This window comes from Pelmatolapia mariae, linkage group LG22, assembly GCF_036321145.2.
Source record: "Pelmatolapia mariae isolate MD_Pm_ZW linkage group LG22, Pm_UMD_F_2, whole genome shotgun sequence".
Lineage (NCBI taxonomy): Eukaryota > Metazoa > Chordata > Actinopteri > Cichliformes > Cichlidae > Pelmatolapia > Pelmatolapia mariae.
This window is the reverse complement of record NC_086245.2, coordinates 7,249,611-7,264,211: the sequence shown is the minus strand read 5'-3', so window position 1 is coordinate 7,264,211 and position 14,601 is coordinate 7,249,611. Positions and strand designations below refer to the sequence as shown.

The following is a 14,601-nucleotide window of genomic DNA, read 5'->3' as shown; positions in this document are numbered from 1 at the left end:
GGATGGTCGGGGGAGAGAAAAGTAAAAAAGGGAAAGCAAAGAAGACAAATAAATACCACAGACTATGGGAGAGAGAAACAAACATTACTGAGATGCAGTGAAAAGTGTGTAAAAAGGTCAGAGGGGAACAAAATGCTCAGTGCATCATGGGAAGTCCCCCAGCAGCTTGAGGCTATAGGAGCATACCTAAGGGATGGTTCAGGAATGTGTGATCCAGCCCTAACTATATGCTTTATCAAAAAGGAAAGTTTGAAGCTGAATCTTAAAAGTAGAGCCGGTGTCTGCCTCCTGAATCCAAACTGCGAGCTGAGAGGCCTGATAGCTGAAGGCTCTGCCTCCCATTCTACTTTTAGAAACTTGAGGAGCCGCAATTAAGCCAGCAGTCTGAGAGCAAAGTGCTCGGTTGGGATAATATCATACTATGAGGCTTCTCAATCTACAGCGAGACCTGATCATTTAGGACTGTATGTGAGAAAAAGGATTTTAAGTCAGTTCTGGATTCAACAGGGAGCTAAAGAAGAGAAGTCAGTACGGGAGAAATATGATCTCTCTTTCCAGTACTCTCACTGCGGCAACTGAGCCTCGCTCAAGCTTTTCAAGGAGCTTTTAGAACAACCTGATGATAGTAAGAAATTACAACAGTCCAGCCTAGAAGTAACAAATGCACGAGCTCATTTTTCACATCCGTCTGAGATAGGATGTTTCTAATTTTAAAGATTTTGCACAGATGAAAGAAAGCAGGCGTAGACATTAGTTTAAAGTGTGCACATATCCTGGTCTAGGTTCCTCTTTCCAACTCCACTGCAGTCAGCAACTCGCACACATTGCTCGAGGCATTATTATTTATTTTGCTGTGTTTTAAAGTCACCTTTCTCATGCACGTTGCTGTGAAACAGACACCTCTTAATTCATGTTGTGGGTTACCAGATGGATTAAAATCTCATTAAAATTACATGTGGTATGTGAATTCTGTATGGAGACAGCATTTCACAAACAATCTGGCAGACGAGGTAACCTTGGTAACAGATGCATGTATTCCAATTATTTACAATAAAGTCTGAGGCTCACACAAATTCCCAGGAGTTTCCCTGAGAGATGGAGGAAAACGGGATTGTCTTAAAATATGGGAGAAACCCGTGAAAAAAGCGTTAGTGTTGGAAGATGTGCTGTTTATAAACTCTAAAGAAATCAGACAGAAGTAATGCAGCTATTATTAAAGCATGCATATATTCTTTACGCCCGTGGCATCAGATGAACGCCTTCAGACAAAAGCGCTCGCATGTAGGCCTACTCCTCTGTGATTAGGAGCGAAGCAGCAAACACCAGTCTCATACCTTCAAAGGCACAAAAAAAGTAGAAAGCGAAACCTTTGAAGTTGGAGGCTGCTCTCCCCCAGAGCTTCCACTGGGTTTTCAGCAGCAACAACTCGAGCCCTCACACAAAGCACCGAGCGAGTCCATTTGAACTGCTTTTGAACAGCATTCGGCCAAAACGCTCTGCGGTCTGAGGGACACACGTCTGCGGTGTGCGTGCAGAGGCACACACAAACACTGCAACCACTGAGTTCATGTGGGGTTGTTTTTAAGTTACTTCACTCTGTTGCTTCTTCATTTCACTCTGGGATGCATTTTGCTCTAAGAAACTTGTTAAATACACTCAACTTGACACATTAAATAGATTCACGTGGGTGTTTTTCTGAGAAATTACACTGTTTGGTAAGTAACCAGTTGGTGGTATCCAGTGATCTGAAACAGCTTTCTTCACAGTCTTAAATCTCCTGAGTCTGTTTGCTGCCTGGCAGCTACAGATTAACAACCTCGCACCTTCTCCAGGTCTCTCTCCCACTCCCTCTGCTCCAGGGTGTGCACTGCACTCTGGGAAAAGGCTCGGGGACGGTGAGACGGCCCCCCAAACATCCCTCCTCGACGCTCCGATGCCCCCGGCCATCCCGAGCCTCCCCCCTTCCCTTCCAGCACCTGGGACTCTGAGTGGGCATCTGGGGAAGAGAGAAGAGCAGACTCAGAACAAAGATCAAATATCACATTGAATCATCAAGGAGCGGATCAATAAAGCTTCAAATCAATACGTTTATACTCAGAAACGCTCCTTTATATTCTGACAGTCGAGGGGATTAGTTATTGTTGTCCATACTGAACAAAAGCCTGACACTTGATACAAATGTGTGTAACACTTTGTGCATTTTATAATAAAATACAAGCAAATCACTTTAATATTGAAGACGAGGCTCTTCCATTATAGCAAAAATCCTAATCACAATTATTTTGTGATTATTTAATACTGATATTCAGCCTTCCCCTGGCTCATCTAGAGAAACATTGTGAGTTTTTTTCCTCTAGATGGAGCTTTTTAAACAACAGCTCTCTTTAACTCCTCTTTCCTGAAAACAGAGTGAGTTTGAGCTTTTAGGGAGGGGCAAAAGAGCACAGGTGTAACCTAAAGTGGTGCATTTATGCCACACCAAGACAAAAAAGGTGAGAGTAAGAGTGCTGATGGTCCGTGATCTGAACTTGCCAGCTGACTGGGGTCATTTTATAATCTGTTTTGTTGATGTGCTGATTTCTTTTGATTTTTTTTAATGTAAGATAAGATAAGATAAAACTTTATTAATCCCTCGGGTGGGTTCCTCTGGGAAATTCAGTTTCCAAAAGCACAGCACCGACAGAAGTTACAGAGCGTGAGCAGAATATTATATATATACACACACATATATAAATACAGAGACATATATAAATAAAATATACGAAGGGGATAAATAGAATAAATAGGAATAAAAATAAAAATAAAAATACAAGTGAATTGCACATTTCAAGTATTGAGGTCTATTGCACCGTTGACTATTAACAAAAAGTATTGCACAAAAGGTATTGCACGGTGAAGTGAAGAGGCACTACAGCTTAGTTGTTCCCCCCTCCTTTGTCCTCCTGTTTCCCCTCCCTCTCCCCTCCAGAGAGGAGTATGTATGGGTATGAAAATGTAAAATCACCTGAGTAAGAAATGGTTTTCTATAGTTCACCAGTATTTTTTTAACTTGCTCGGAAAAATTGTTAAATTTGGTAATATTACTATATTACAGCTAGCAAACTCAATACGTTTTATACATATAAATTATGTGAAGATCTAAAAAAAACAATGCTTCATAGCAAAAATAACAGTTGGTATTAAAATTCACTGCAGAACTTATGAAGGTTTGAAACGATTCACAGATGTTTTTTTTCCCTTTAGCTTAAAAATGCAGATTAGAGGTGATCATCACACACCTATGCTCTCTGACATGCTCCTCTCCCGTGGCTCCTTTGGGGTACCCCGGCCCTCTGACAGAGACTTTCTGCGGTCCTTGTTACACCACTTCCAGTCTGGGTGGGCTCTGAAGTGGGCCTCTTTCACCTGGATGAGGAGAAAGATGAGGAGGAGGAGGATGAGGAGGAGGATGAGGAGGAGGAGAAAAGGTCTTCAACTTTCTGTTGATGCAGTTTCAGTTTCTGAATACCAGCTGTGGCACATTTCACAGCTCATGAAATTTCCCCCAGTTTTTTTTTTAATCCAATAATTACAGAGAAGCCACTTGAAACTGGATGTTTACAGCAGCTAATGTGTTAGTCTTGTTAGCAGTAAACTCAATTCAAAACATTTAACCAATTCATTACAAGAAAAAGCACAGAAGTAATAAAATAGGAGGAAAGAAGAAGAACTTAATGGAGTTTGTTTACCTGAAAGGCCAGATCATGGTACTGCTGCTTTTCATTGGGCCCTAAAGCGTACCACCACTCGCCCAGGATCTTGCTGACTGTGCGGTTGTCCTGGTTGGGATGTCGCTGGTGCACCAGGGCCCGGTGGCGTTTACTGAAGATCATGAAGGCATTCATGGGACGGCGGATGTGGTCCTTCTCCCTCTAGTTAAAGTTTGGCAGAGGACACGAGTGTTTATTGTAGTGACATTTAACAAGGAATCACCATCTGGTGTTCTACTTTTATTTTTTACATCTTGTCTGCTGGTTGACTGGGTGCACACCAGACTGACCTTTCTGTCTCCGTCCTTAGGCAGTGCACTGAGGGACTGTGTGCGTCTCTTAATGGTTCCAGTGGAAGGCGATGGATCGTTGGCCAAACCCGGGGAAAACCTGCATCCACACAAAAAGAAAAGTGAAACTGAGACTCTGACTGAGACGGGAATTCAAGGGAGATTCCTCAGTCTGAGGCTCTATCCTCTGTCCAGACGTTTTACCACAGTTTCCCAAAAAATAATATCCATCCACAAATGATTGCATTGACAGGAAGCAGAGTGAAACAGAAAATATTACAGAAGAAGAACTCAAAAGAAAGACCAGAGATTCCTTTGTGAAGACCACCTTCGACATTCTCAATTTTCCCTACAATAACTTTAGCTAGAAAATGATCCTGGTATCATAAAGGTAAAAGGGAGACCTTTCATGAACAGCCACCTACCCCACAGGAACATTTAAAATGCAGTTCAGTTTTACTATCTAAATTTCAACATAGCTTATGATACTGATCCTCAAAGTTGGCAAAAGTCATACTAACAAAATGTGATTTTGGCTCTAAATTGTGACACTTGAAAACTTCCAGTGAGTCATTACAAAGAGAATATAGCAACACATTAGAGTCCTACTGGGATGAGTATCCATCATCAAGTGATGACACAAAAATGTAAAATGAATACAGACGTGACAAGACTTAAATCGCCAGGCATATGTGAGCCTGGCTTTAATGTTTATTTTCTGAGAGCGATAAGCCCCAGTCAGGGAGCGAATCTGTCTCCAGTCTAACTATAACACAATCCCAGAGTATGGAAACTAAAACTAGGTCAGCACTGATATCACAAGTCTGTGTTTTAGGGTTTTCTGGAGTAACATTTACACTTTTTAAATATAAAAGCTTACTAGTGTGGTTACATACTCCAAGCGACTCTCAGGAAAGCAATGCAGCAGAAGGGTTTTTGATGCAGTAGTGCCTGCTTATTCAGATATCTCACTCCTCCACCTCATATGTTTTAAATTTGTTTCACAAATTTGCTGCAGGAAGGGAAGGTTCAGCTCACTGTGGCATTTCATATGAAGTAACCACTTAACCAGTATGAAATGTCGTGCTGCAGAAACCACAAAAAATGTTTCCTTTTTAGTGGTTACCTGCAGTTTTTTATGCAATCATGAAATAATGGAGCAGTTCTTTCCATTTGTGTTGCTTTTTCCACTTCGTGTATCTTTCATCTGCTGTAAATTTAGATGGCACGACTTTTCTCACCTCTTCGAGTCTCGGTGGTAATTTCTAATTAACAAAACAAGGCCGTGTTTTTTTTTAAAAAAAATCCCCTTTGCTACTCACAAAAAACCAAACAAAAAACAAAAGATATAAATTAATGAATAAATAATTAAGTTATAAAAATAAAGGTTTGTGGTGGAATGTGGTGGATGAGTGAGTCGTCTCAGACCGATGAAACAAACGGCTTCAAAGTCTTGTGGTTCAGCAGCAAATACTTTTGTATTCCTTGCCACAGGGCAGCAGGGTGATCAGACTGTGGCTGATATTGTCTTTTAGTAGCGTTTCAGCTCTGTGCAGACACCTAAAAGCGACCGTCGCTATCATTAAGCCTGCTAACTACTGAGAATGTATTCAGTGAATTCCACTGAAACAGCTTTTTCTGCTACGAAACTGCATTTTCCCCCCGAGACACTGAACTGCTTCTGGGAAAAGGCAACCAAACATACATAAACCTGGAATTAGTTTGACCTGCTGCTGTAAACAGCAGTTGAAATGAATGGTAAATGCAGTGGTGTGCTTTATTTTTTTTATTATTATTTCAACATTACTGTTGTTTATATTAGGCTGCTTTGAGTCTGTAACAGAAAAATCGTGCTGGGCTAAAACATAATTCTGGCTTTAGATTTGGTTACAGTTTTTAACAGAGCTTAAATGTGTTTTTCAGTCACACATCGCAGATATGGGATCAAATCACTACCCACTTCTATGTACTCTGAGGGCCTGAAACTCAGAACATTTCCATAATATGAAGTTCAAATTTTGTAATTATTACATAACTTACATTAACTAAAATTATAAATAAATTAGCTGATTATGAGGGTATCAGGTGGGACCTTTGTTTGTTTAACCTTACATGGAATAATCCATCCATGAGTATAAGGTGATCGTGTTTGCAGAAAACAGAGATTGTTGTTGTGAATACAATACTGGAAGTATTAACCATCACCAAAGGAAGAAACATCCAAAAATAAACTCTTTCACAAGCTAAAAAAATAGTTTGAATACTTTTTTTTTTAATTCCAAGTATTGCTGAATCAAACTATTTGCTCGCTGTTTTGAGCTGTAATGTCAGAGGAAAACAAGCATCAGATAATAAAAAGAAAAAAGAAATCTGATAGCATGCATTACGATAATCTGCACAAATGCTTAACTAATCTGTGAATTTAGATAGTGGTTAGACTGAGTGTTGATTCTATCTAGTTTTTGTTTCTTTGTATTACTATTTTAGTTGCTCACGAAAGTGAAAAAGACTGTATTGGATCAGCAGAAACTGCATGGGTATCGGTACAGGGATGAGAAAGTGTTAATAAGCCATATGCACTCATTGCTTGACACGATTTTTTATAGACCACCAAGAAAACAGAAATATTTTTAAAAATCTGTCAAAGCTTTGTGTAAAACTAAAAATTATATCGGTATTGATTAGGCAAAAACCCCCCAGAAAAAACTGAGTTTCAGAAAAAAGTCAGACATTAATCAAGTGTGACATTCAACTTCTAAAACACACTTTTCTGCTCATGCGTGTAAATAACTGTAATTCGGCATGTGAATCAAAAAATAATCATGGACATTACTATATTTTGAGTTTTTCGTCAAGCAGTACATTTGAAAATGTATATTTTAGTATTAAAAATACAATTTTGATTAAAGAGATTGCACATACTGGTGGAACAACCACTACAGAAACATAAAAAACTGATTTTGGTCATTACTAATACTGTTAATTTAGTGTAGCTGAGAAATAAACCTTTCATTGTGCGGTGGTCTAATGAATTTATTAAGAACTGTACAGGTATTGATAAGAGTTCACTGTACTCAAGTACAGAAACCTGACTAAACTGTACATTATTAGATTATTTTTATCAACACAACAATAGAAAAACACGATTTTACAGCTGTTGCTGCAGCTGATGACAGTTTTCTGTTATGTATGAATGAGCAGTTTCATAATGACAAGTAAACGAAACGCTAACCTTATCTTCAAAAGACATGACTGGTCATTTTATGAGAAAAAACAAAAGACGGATTTAGTGTTGATTAATTGGAAAATTAAACTTTTAATTATGATATTAAACTTGACGTAGGGGGAAAAGTAATGAAACTTACAAGAAGGTAGAAATACTAAGAATTAAAATGTGAACATACCAGTTATCAGTATTAGAAAAGATTATCTGAGGGCGTCTGCAGAAGGATAATAGTTTAGTGTTGACTCTCAGACTTTTTCCTGAGAGCGACAGGAAACACAGGAAATCTTGTTGCTACACTTGGTGTCAGATAAAAGGAAATAATAATAAAAAATCTGTTTAGAAGAAAAGCTTTTGTGAGCAGGCAGACAGAAAGTCTGTTAGACAGTGAACTCGGTGTCAAGCTGTGACTACATGAATATGGTGGTTTTTTTTCTTCTCCTTTTCTTTTCTACTCAACATTTTTGGCAAATATGGCAAACACAAGAAAAAGAAAGAATAAATAAACAAAAGCAGACGAAGGCACAAGAGTAATATTTACAGTGTCCATGGAGAGAATGATTAAGCTATGGGAAACAAGGAAAAAAATAATAAAAAAAACATAATAATGAGTCAGAGAGTTAGGATGGGGTAAAGAGATATTATCGGAATAACAAGCTTAAGAAATGTCTGCCAAGATATCACACAGAAAACCCCCCAAAACAGTCATTAACAAAGCCAAGTTTATAGCACATTTTAAACAACACAGCACCATCGAATGGAAAATAATAATTAAGACTTTTACTTTATCAACTGATTAGAATATCAGGGTTGAGCCTTTGGGGAAGGTTACATACATAAGCATGATTGATCCAAACAAAGAGACTTGTGTTCCTGTTACTTTTGAAGATCTGATAAAGAAAAACACATTTTAAGCTCCGATAACACAGTCATTTTGTGAAAGGTTAAAAACCTCTTTGATGGTGTTGCTGAATTATTTTAAATGCCAAAGCCCCCCAAAACAGGAATGTTATATATAACTGACACCATGGCATTATGAAATCTAAATGTAACTTATTTGGTTTAGTACTGTCTCTGTTTCTGATGCTGAAGAACATAAAGTTAGTTTTGACTCAGAGACATGGTACTCTGAGACTCTCAATCAGGCAGTTTGGAACAGTGGTTGTCCTCATAGAGCCGATCGATGGCTGATTCAGGAAACACGTGGGCCACTCATATTCATGACAGTAACTCGATATTATAGTGCAGGTGTAGGTATCTTTGCTGTATCTTCAGTGTTTGTGGCCCATAATGTGGATTAGTGCGGAATTATTCAGGTTTTCTGCTGAGACTTGGACTAAGCTGCTAATGAAGGAGTAACTATATGGACAACAAGTAATGTTTGAATTCAGGTGTTTTCATTGCCGCATGTGTATAAAATCACAAACACAGAGCCATGCGGTCTGCCTTTACAAACATCTGTGAAAGTATGGGTCACACTGCAGAGTTTGAGCGTGGTGCTGTAATAAGATGCGTTGTGAGATTTCCTCTCTCCACTCTCAAATGAAGGTAGTATTACTGCAGGAACCACAGCAACTGAGCCACAAAGTGATAAACCACGCAGAGTTACAGAGCGCCGAGTGTTGAGGCGCAAAGGGTGTTAAAATCACCGACGTTCTGCTGACTCAACAGTCTGCAGAGTTTCAAAACTCCTCTGGTATTAACATCAGCATGAAAACTGTGCACTGGGAGCTTCACAGCATGGAACCCATGTTGTGAAGGCTGAGCAGCTCCTATAGGTGAAATGTATAAGTGTCCCAGTACTTTTGTCCATACAGTGTACAAAGTCTTCAAAATTAGATACTCACTCTTAACCCTCAAGTAGCCAAGTATACAATTCATGACCCCAGAACAGTGTTGGGAAGGTTACTTTTAAAATGTATTCCACTACAGATTACAGATTACATGCTCCAAAATGTATTTGGTAACGTATTCCGTTACATTACTCAATGAGAGTACGGTATTCTGAATACTTTGGATTACCTATTATATTATCATGCTTTTTACAGCTACATAAATGTACTATTGCTCTGTGAATTATTACTATTACTGAAGGTTACTCGCCATACCAATACCAACTAGATTTTTAAATCTTAATATAAATGAGTAACAGTAGGGTTGACATTAGGTAAGGCTGCACTTTTTGCAGCGATCTCGTATAGAAAACTATTCCGCGCGTATATAAAACAGGTCCGCGGCTCCGAACTGTAGTAAAGGGACCTCTGGCTAATACGTCGGGTTCTGTGTCGGGCTAGCTTTACTTTGTTGTCTGGGTCAACTTTGCTAGTGAGAGACAGAGAGAGGCGTTGAAAGGCTGCTCCAACGGAACTTATTGTTTCGGAGGAAAACACGAACACAGCGTACAGTCGAGTCTTAATAGCTTACTTACAACTGGGCTACACTAAATGTAGCCCATGAGGCTATGCCTGTTACACTCTGCCTATTGCCTTCATATTAAGTAATTTTTTGAACAATAATTTTTTTTTTTTTTTTTGTCTGTCCCATTTGGTTCTTTAGCCGTCAGAATTGTTGTCTGAAGACCAACAAGGATACCAAATGGATTTATTTTGCCAAATGGATCATCATGGCATTGCCGTATTGGTCCATTTGATCAACCTTTGTTGTTATTATTTATTTTATTTTCAGTTGTTACATATGGGACAGACATGACTGGGTGATAGGAAAGAGAGGAAGGAAAAGAAAAACAGAAGGGAAGAGGAATAATTTTTAAAAACATTTTGTCACGTCATTATGTGGGCCGCAAGTAGAGGTGACATGGGCCGCGAGATTGAGACACAGGCGTGGAATTACCAAAGATAGAGAGGGCATAGCCTAACATATGAAACAGGAAAAGACCGCCATGTAATCCCTTTATTTCAGCAAAGTAATTGTATTCTGAATACCACCTTTTTAACAGTAACTGTAACGGAATACAGTTACTCATATTTTTTATTTTAAATACGTAACGGCGGTACATGTATTCCTTACTCCCCAACACTGCCCCAGACACATATGTAATATGCTGATGTGGTAGTTTTGACTGTAAAAAAGTTTCCCGGCATAAATTTATGTGAGGAAATATTTTCACCTCTACTCCAACTGTTCATCGTTTTTAATGAGAATTGGTCCATTGGTGTGGGAAGGACAATGGTAATATATATGTGCTTTTTAACATCACAGCTACTGATTTGATTGGAATTTCCCACGTCTGTGTGTTGGAGTAAACCTACGCTAACAGATTTAGCATAGTAACATTTGCTGTTGTAGAAGATGTTTCTGCACACGTACAAACAAAAATCTTAAATATAAGCCTGCAACTAACGGTAAGGTAAGGAGGTCACAGTTACTAAAACTAAAATAGCTTGGCCACTTGAGGGTTAAATAATTTAAATAGTGTTTTTCTCATGGCATGGTCATGTTTAAACCACACGTTTAACATGGCACACAAGCTTCCGTCGGGGAGTTTGGCAGATTTCACGAAACAACGTCGGGAGTTTTTTGACTTTTAAGCCAGTTTTTATCAGATTTAATTAGCGATTCTTTACATGCAGCAAAAGTTATGGTTCTCTCCCCACTCGCTCAGACAGGGCCTTAGTGTTTGCTAACAGGAACAACTGCCAAGTTGAGACACTTTCTTCTAGAAGGACTTTGGGTAAAGTCGGTACTGTTTATAGGCGTATGTGTGAATGTGCTTGTGTAGGGGGATGTTTCACTTTTGTGTGGCAGTGAACAAAAGCAGAAAAAGAAAGCAAGAGACTGGGAATGGACCGATAACAAGAGGCTGATAACGAATAAAATAAAAACAGGGTAACGGAGCTAATATACCGGCTCTTTTTGTGCAGACTTTTTGTTTTTATTAATGCCGCTGTCCTCTCCATTGAGACGTAGGCAGATAACAGGTGTAAGCAGTGTAACGTTAAGATATTGCTGATCTATTTCTTTTGGCGACAGCAGCCTTTGTGAGCCTAGTGACCCTGAAACATTCATAACCACACTACCAGCCAGACAGCCGCGCAGCCCGTCTGAGTCACTCTGAAAGAGCAATAACCCCGCCAGATGCAAAGACGCAGCCTGAGACTGAGAGGAATGAACAAGCACAGACTATACAACTCCTGCCAGACACACACACACACTTAAGCACACACACACCGATGCAGCTGATAGAAAAGTTGTTTGTTTCTTTTGAATTCTGCTGGCAAAGGTGGATTTCAATACACCTGTTCCAAGTGTAGAGTCCTTGAGAGTTTTAAAGCTGGAGATTCAAACTATACCGACAAACTGCATCTAATATAATCCACAGTTACTACCCGCTTTTTATATGAGTCATACCGAGAGTCGCAGAAAGGAAACAAACACTATGTATGAAGTGTTTGCTCAAAATGAGTTGACACCATTTAAATGGAGCACGAAGGGACAGAAGGTCCCTGGTTAACAACACTTTGTTGTTTCAGCGAGACTCTGAAAAAAACACACAAAAACTTTAGAATAAAATATCCTCAGCAGCAAGTGAGGGGACCAGCAAGCAGCTACTGATAAACATAGGAACAGATTTCCAGACTGTTTGCTATCTCGCTCTAATAAGTGACTGAGTTCATATGTGAGTAGCAGACAGATATAAAGACTGCACTTGCATGTAAATAAGACCTAAACCGCTTCGGCAGTCGACTGGCTTCTGATTGGTCAGGGGACCACGCTACCCTCTACACTTGAATTTAAATTCAGTGTTTTGTTTTTTGTGATTATTCCACTTCTTCTCCAACAGCACTCATAAATGTTGGCCTCGGTACTCAAAAAAAGCAATATCTTACATATAATCTGCTATTTTTTTAAACTCTAACTCTATATTTTGGAGAAAAGCAAAAAACAACTTGTTTTTTATGCGTATCAGTTAGAATGACTTTTTTCCCCCTCCTCATTGCCAACACTTGGAGGAACGGCTTAACAAAAGCAATATTTACATACTCTGATAGCACAGAATATGGGCTGGGGTCATCATCGATAAGAGCTTAGAGCTTTAAAGACACAAAGTTATCCTTTAGGTTCCTTATTTTGTGTGCAAGGCCTGAGACGAATTATCGCATCATTACCAGTGAACAACATGAACCCTAGGCTACAGTCTCACACACAGGCACAAGTCTCTATCCTAATGAGGTTACACACAAGAGCTTTCTTTTAGTGTTTAAGTATCAACACAGGGCAAACAGAACAAAGTGCACTTCACAGGAAAATGTTGAGGCCATGCAGATTGTGCTGTAATGGAGGATACAAGCCTCAGCTCTACTTTTGTTACATGTTAAAAATCCGGCTTTGGCTGCTTGTCTGAGGTCAGCATGCACAACATTATTAGAGTTTTGTTCGCATGCCTTCTTTGCAGTTGTTTGCAAAGAGTCAGGCCATTTTTATTTGTATAGCTCAGTGGTTTTCTAGCTTTTCTTCAAAGAGAAATCAAGCATTCATCTGCAGAGAAAAAGCCCTTTATGCTATCCAGAATGACATGAATGACAATTTTGATTTTATTGTCAGATGAAGACGCTTTTGCAATAAGCCCCACTAAAACTAAAACCCCACTCCTCATCATTCGACACTTCCACACAATCCAGCAGACGTTCTTGCCTTCTCTAGTTAACATCCTGTGCTCTTTTACAGCAGCCAAACTTTCTCTGAAAAGGGACCTTTGGTTTTGAAGTGCCTTTCTAACTCATTTGGCCCAATGGCATTAGTCGTTACCTCCTCAAAAACAAATGACGCACTTATGCTGAAAGCCATTGACACCCCCAGTCCAGCTGAAGTCATAAACAGGAAACCTTTGGAGTAATTTCTCCTGATAGCTTTTGTTTCATCTTTAGGGGTTTTTATTTGTTTTCTCCACACAAGAAACCTTACCCCTCACAAATGTTATCCTCCTCTCTATCAATCAGAACCTTTGATGTGTCAGTCAGGTCACTGAATGTATGTAAATTCCATTTGTGCAGTTAAAGTAATAAAGCTTGGTTGACTTAAAATCCCATGGCACTCCTGGACTCATGTACACTCACAACCACTTCTATAGTCTTGAATCATATATAAAGGTTCAAAGTGCTTCACAAGAATAAAAACTCTTTAAAACAATAGGAAAGAAAAAACAATTAAGAAATTCCAGGTCATTTTAACAGCAGCGGGTAGTACTTCCTGGTCTTAATGCACTTTCAAATCATGTGCTTGTCCTTTGATGCCCACAGGAACTGAAGTCAGCTGACTGTAGTGTGTTTTATGGCTTTAATCCTCAATATCCAAGCAAATAAAACATGTAAAAAGACCCTGTACACGTCGAAATATCACATGCCAGAAAGAAACCCTGCATAAAATGAAAAAACAAACAAACAAACATTTTGTACTTACGGGTCATCGGTGTCACTCTCCATCTCGCTGTCCACCCCACCCCTGTCTGTAGGAGGATTGTCATTCGTTGGGGGTGGACATGATGGCGATCCTCTCTCCAGGTCTGGAGGACCTGACCGCCCGTCACTCACCAGAGCTACAGCACAGCGAGGCTCTGAAAATATTACCAAAAAAAAGCCATTTATGTGCCAGTTAGTGAGAAGCTTTATGAAAGTAACAGTGGCGTATGTGTAAACATGGGGCTACTCTGCATGCAGCTTGCTGATGGCAGGTATTCTGGCCAACTGTCTGTGGGAGGTGTGACAAGCTCTGACTCAATCTATGTTATAATCTATTGCTGTAGTAACAAAAATACTTGTGTAAGATGGAGGCAAACATAAAGAAACTGTTCTCTGAAAAGTTAAAATCTAAATCTGTACATCAAATAAGTATGTGGCCATTAAATCCACAGACTGAAAGATTTAGCCGAGTATTCCTTGTATTTATTCTGTTTTCAAGGTTTGACGGGTTTATAGAGACTGGCTTCACCTTCTGAATTCACCATTACTTATTTAGCTAACACTCTCTGCAGCATTTAGTCAGTCAGGCTGTGCGGTGAACAAATCTAACAAAATAAAATGGGTCTTAAGGTAAGACATAGCTTTTGGGTCTAAAAAGTGGAGCCAGTAGTGGCAAAAACAGAAGTCTTATGATGCAGAACTTTATGAGAAAATGACATGATTTAAGGCCTCAGCAAATACTGTCCTCATGATAGTCTCCGAAGCTAATTTTATTTTTTATTTAATACAACATGATGTTCATCTTGTAACTTGGTGCAGTTTGATCATGGTGATCTGGGTCCAACAAAGTTATCTATTCCACTTTCACAGATGCGAAACAGAGTGGGGTTTTCTTTCTTCGCTCCCTCTCTTAATGTTAATTT

At 39.3% G+C, this 14,601-nt stretch overlaps 1 protein-coding gene across 6 annotated transcripts in view; it reads right to left on the bottom strand.

Annotated features, from left to right (window-relative positions):
• Nucleotides 1-14,601, bottom strand: part of cica (capicua transcriptional repressor a) — a 64,058-nt gene that overhangs the window by 15,113 nt on the left and 34,344 nt on the right. For all 6 annotated transcript variants that reach the window (XM_065470383.1, XM_065470382.1, XM_065470381.1 and 3 more), the window contains 5 exons: nt 13,680-13,833; nt 4,040-4,139; nt 3,729-3,911; nt 3,279-3,405; nt 1,824-1,996 (listed from right to left, as the gene is read on the bottom strand). In XM_065470383.1, coding sequence (XP_065326455.1) covers nt 1,824-1,996; nt 3,279-3,405; nt 3,729-3,911; nt 4,040-4,139; nt 13,680-13,833 — 737 coding nt within the window. The remainder of the gene's footprint in view (nt 1-1,823; nt 1,997-3,278; nt 3,406-3,728; nt 3,912-4,039; nt 4,140-13,679; nt 13,834-14,601) is intronic.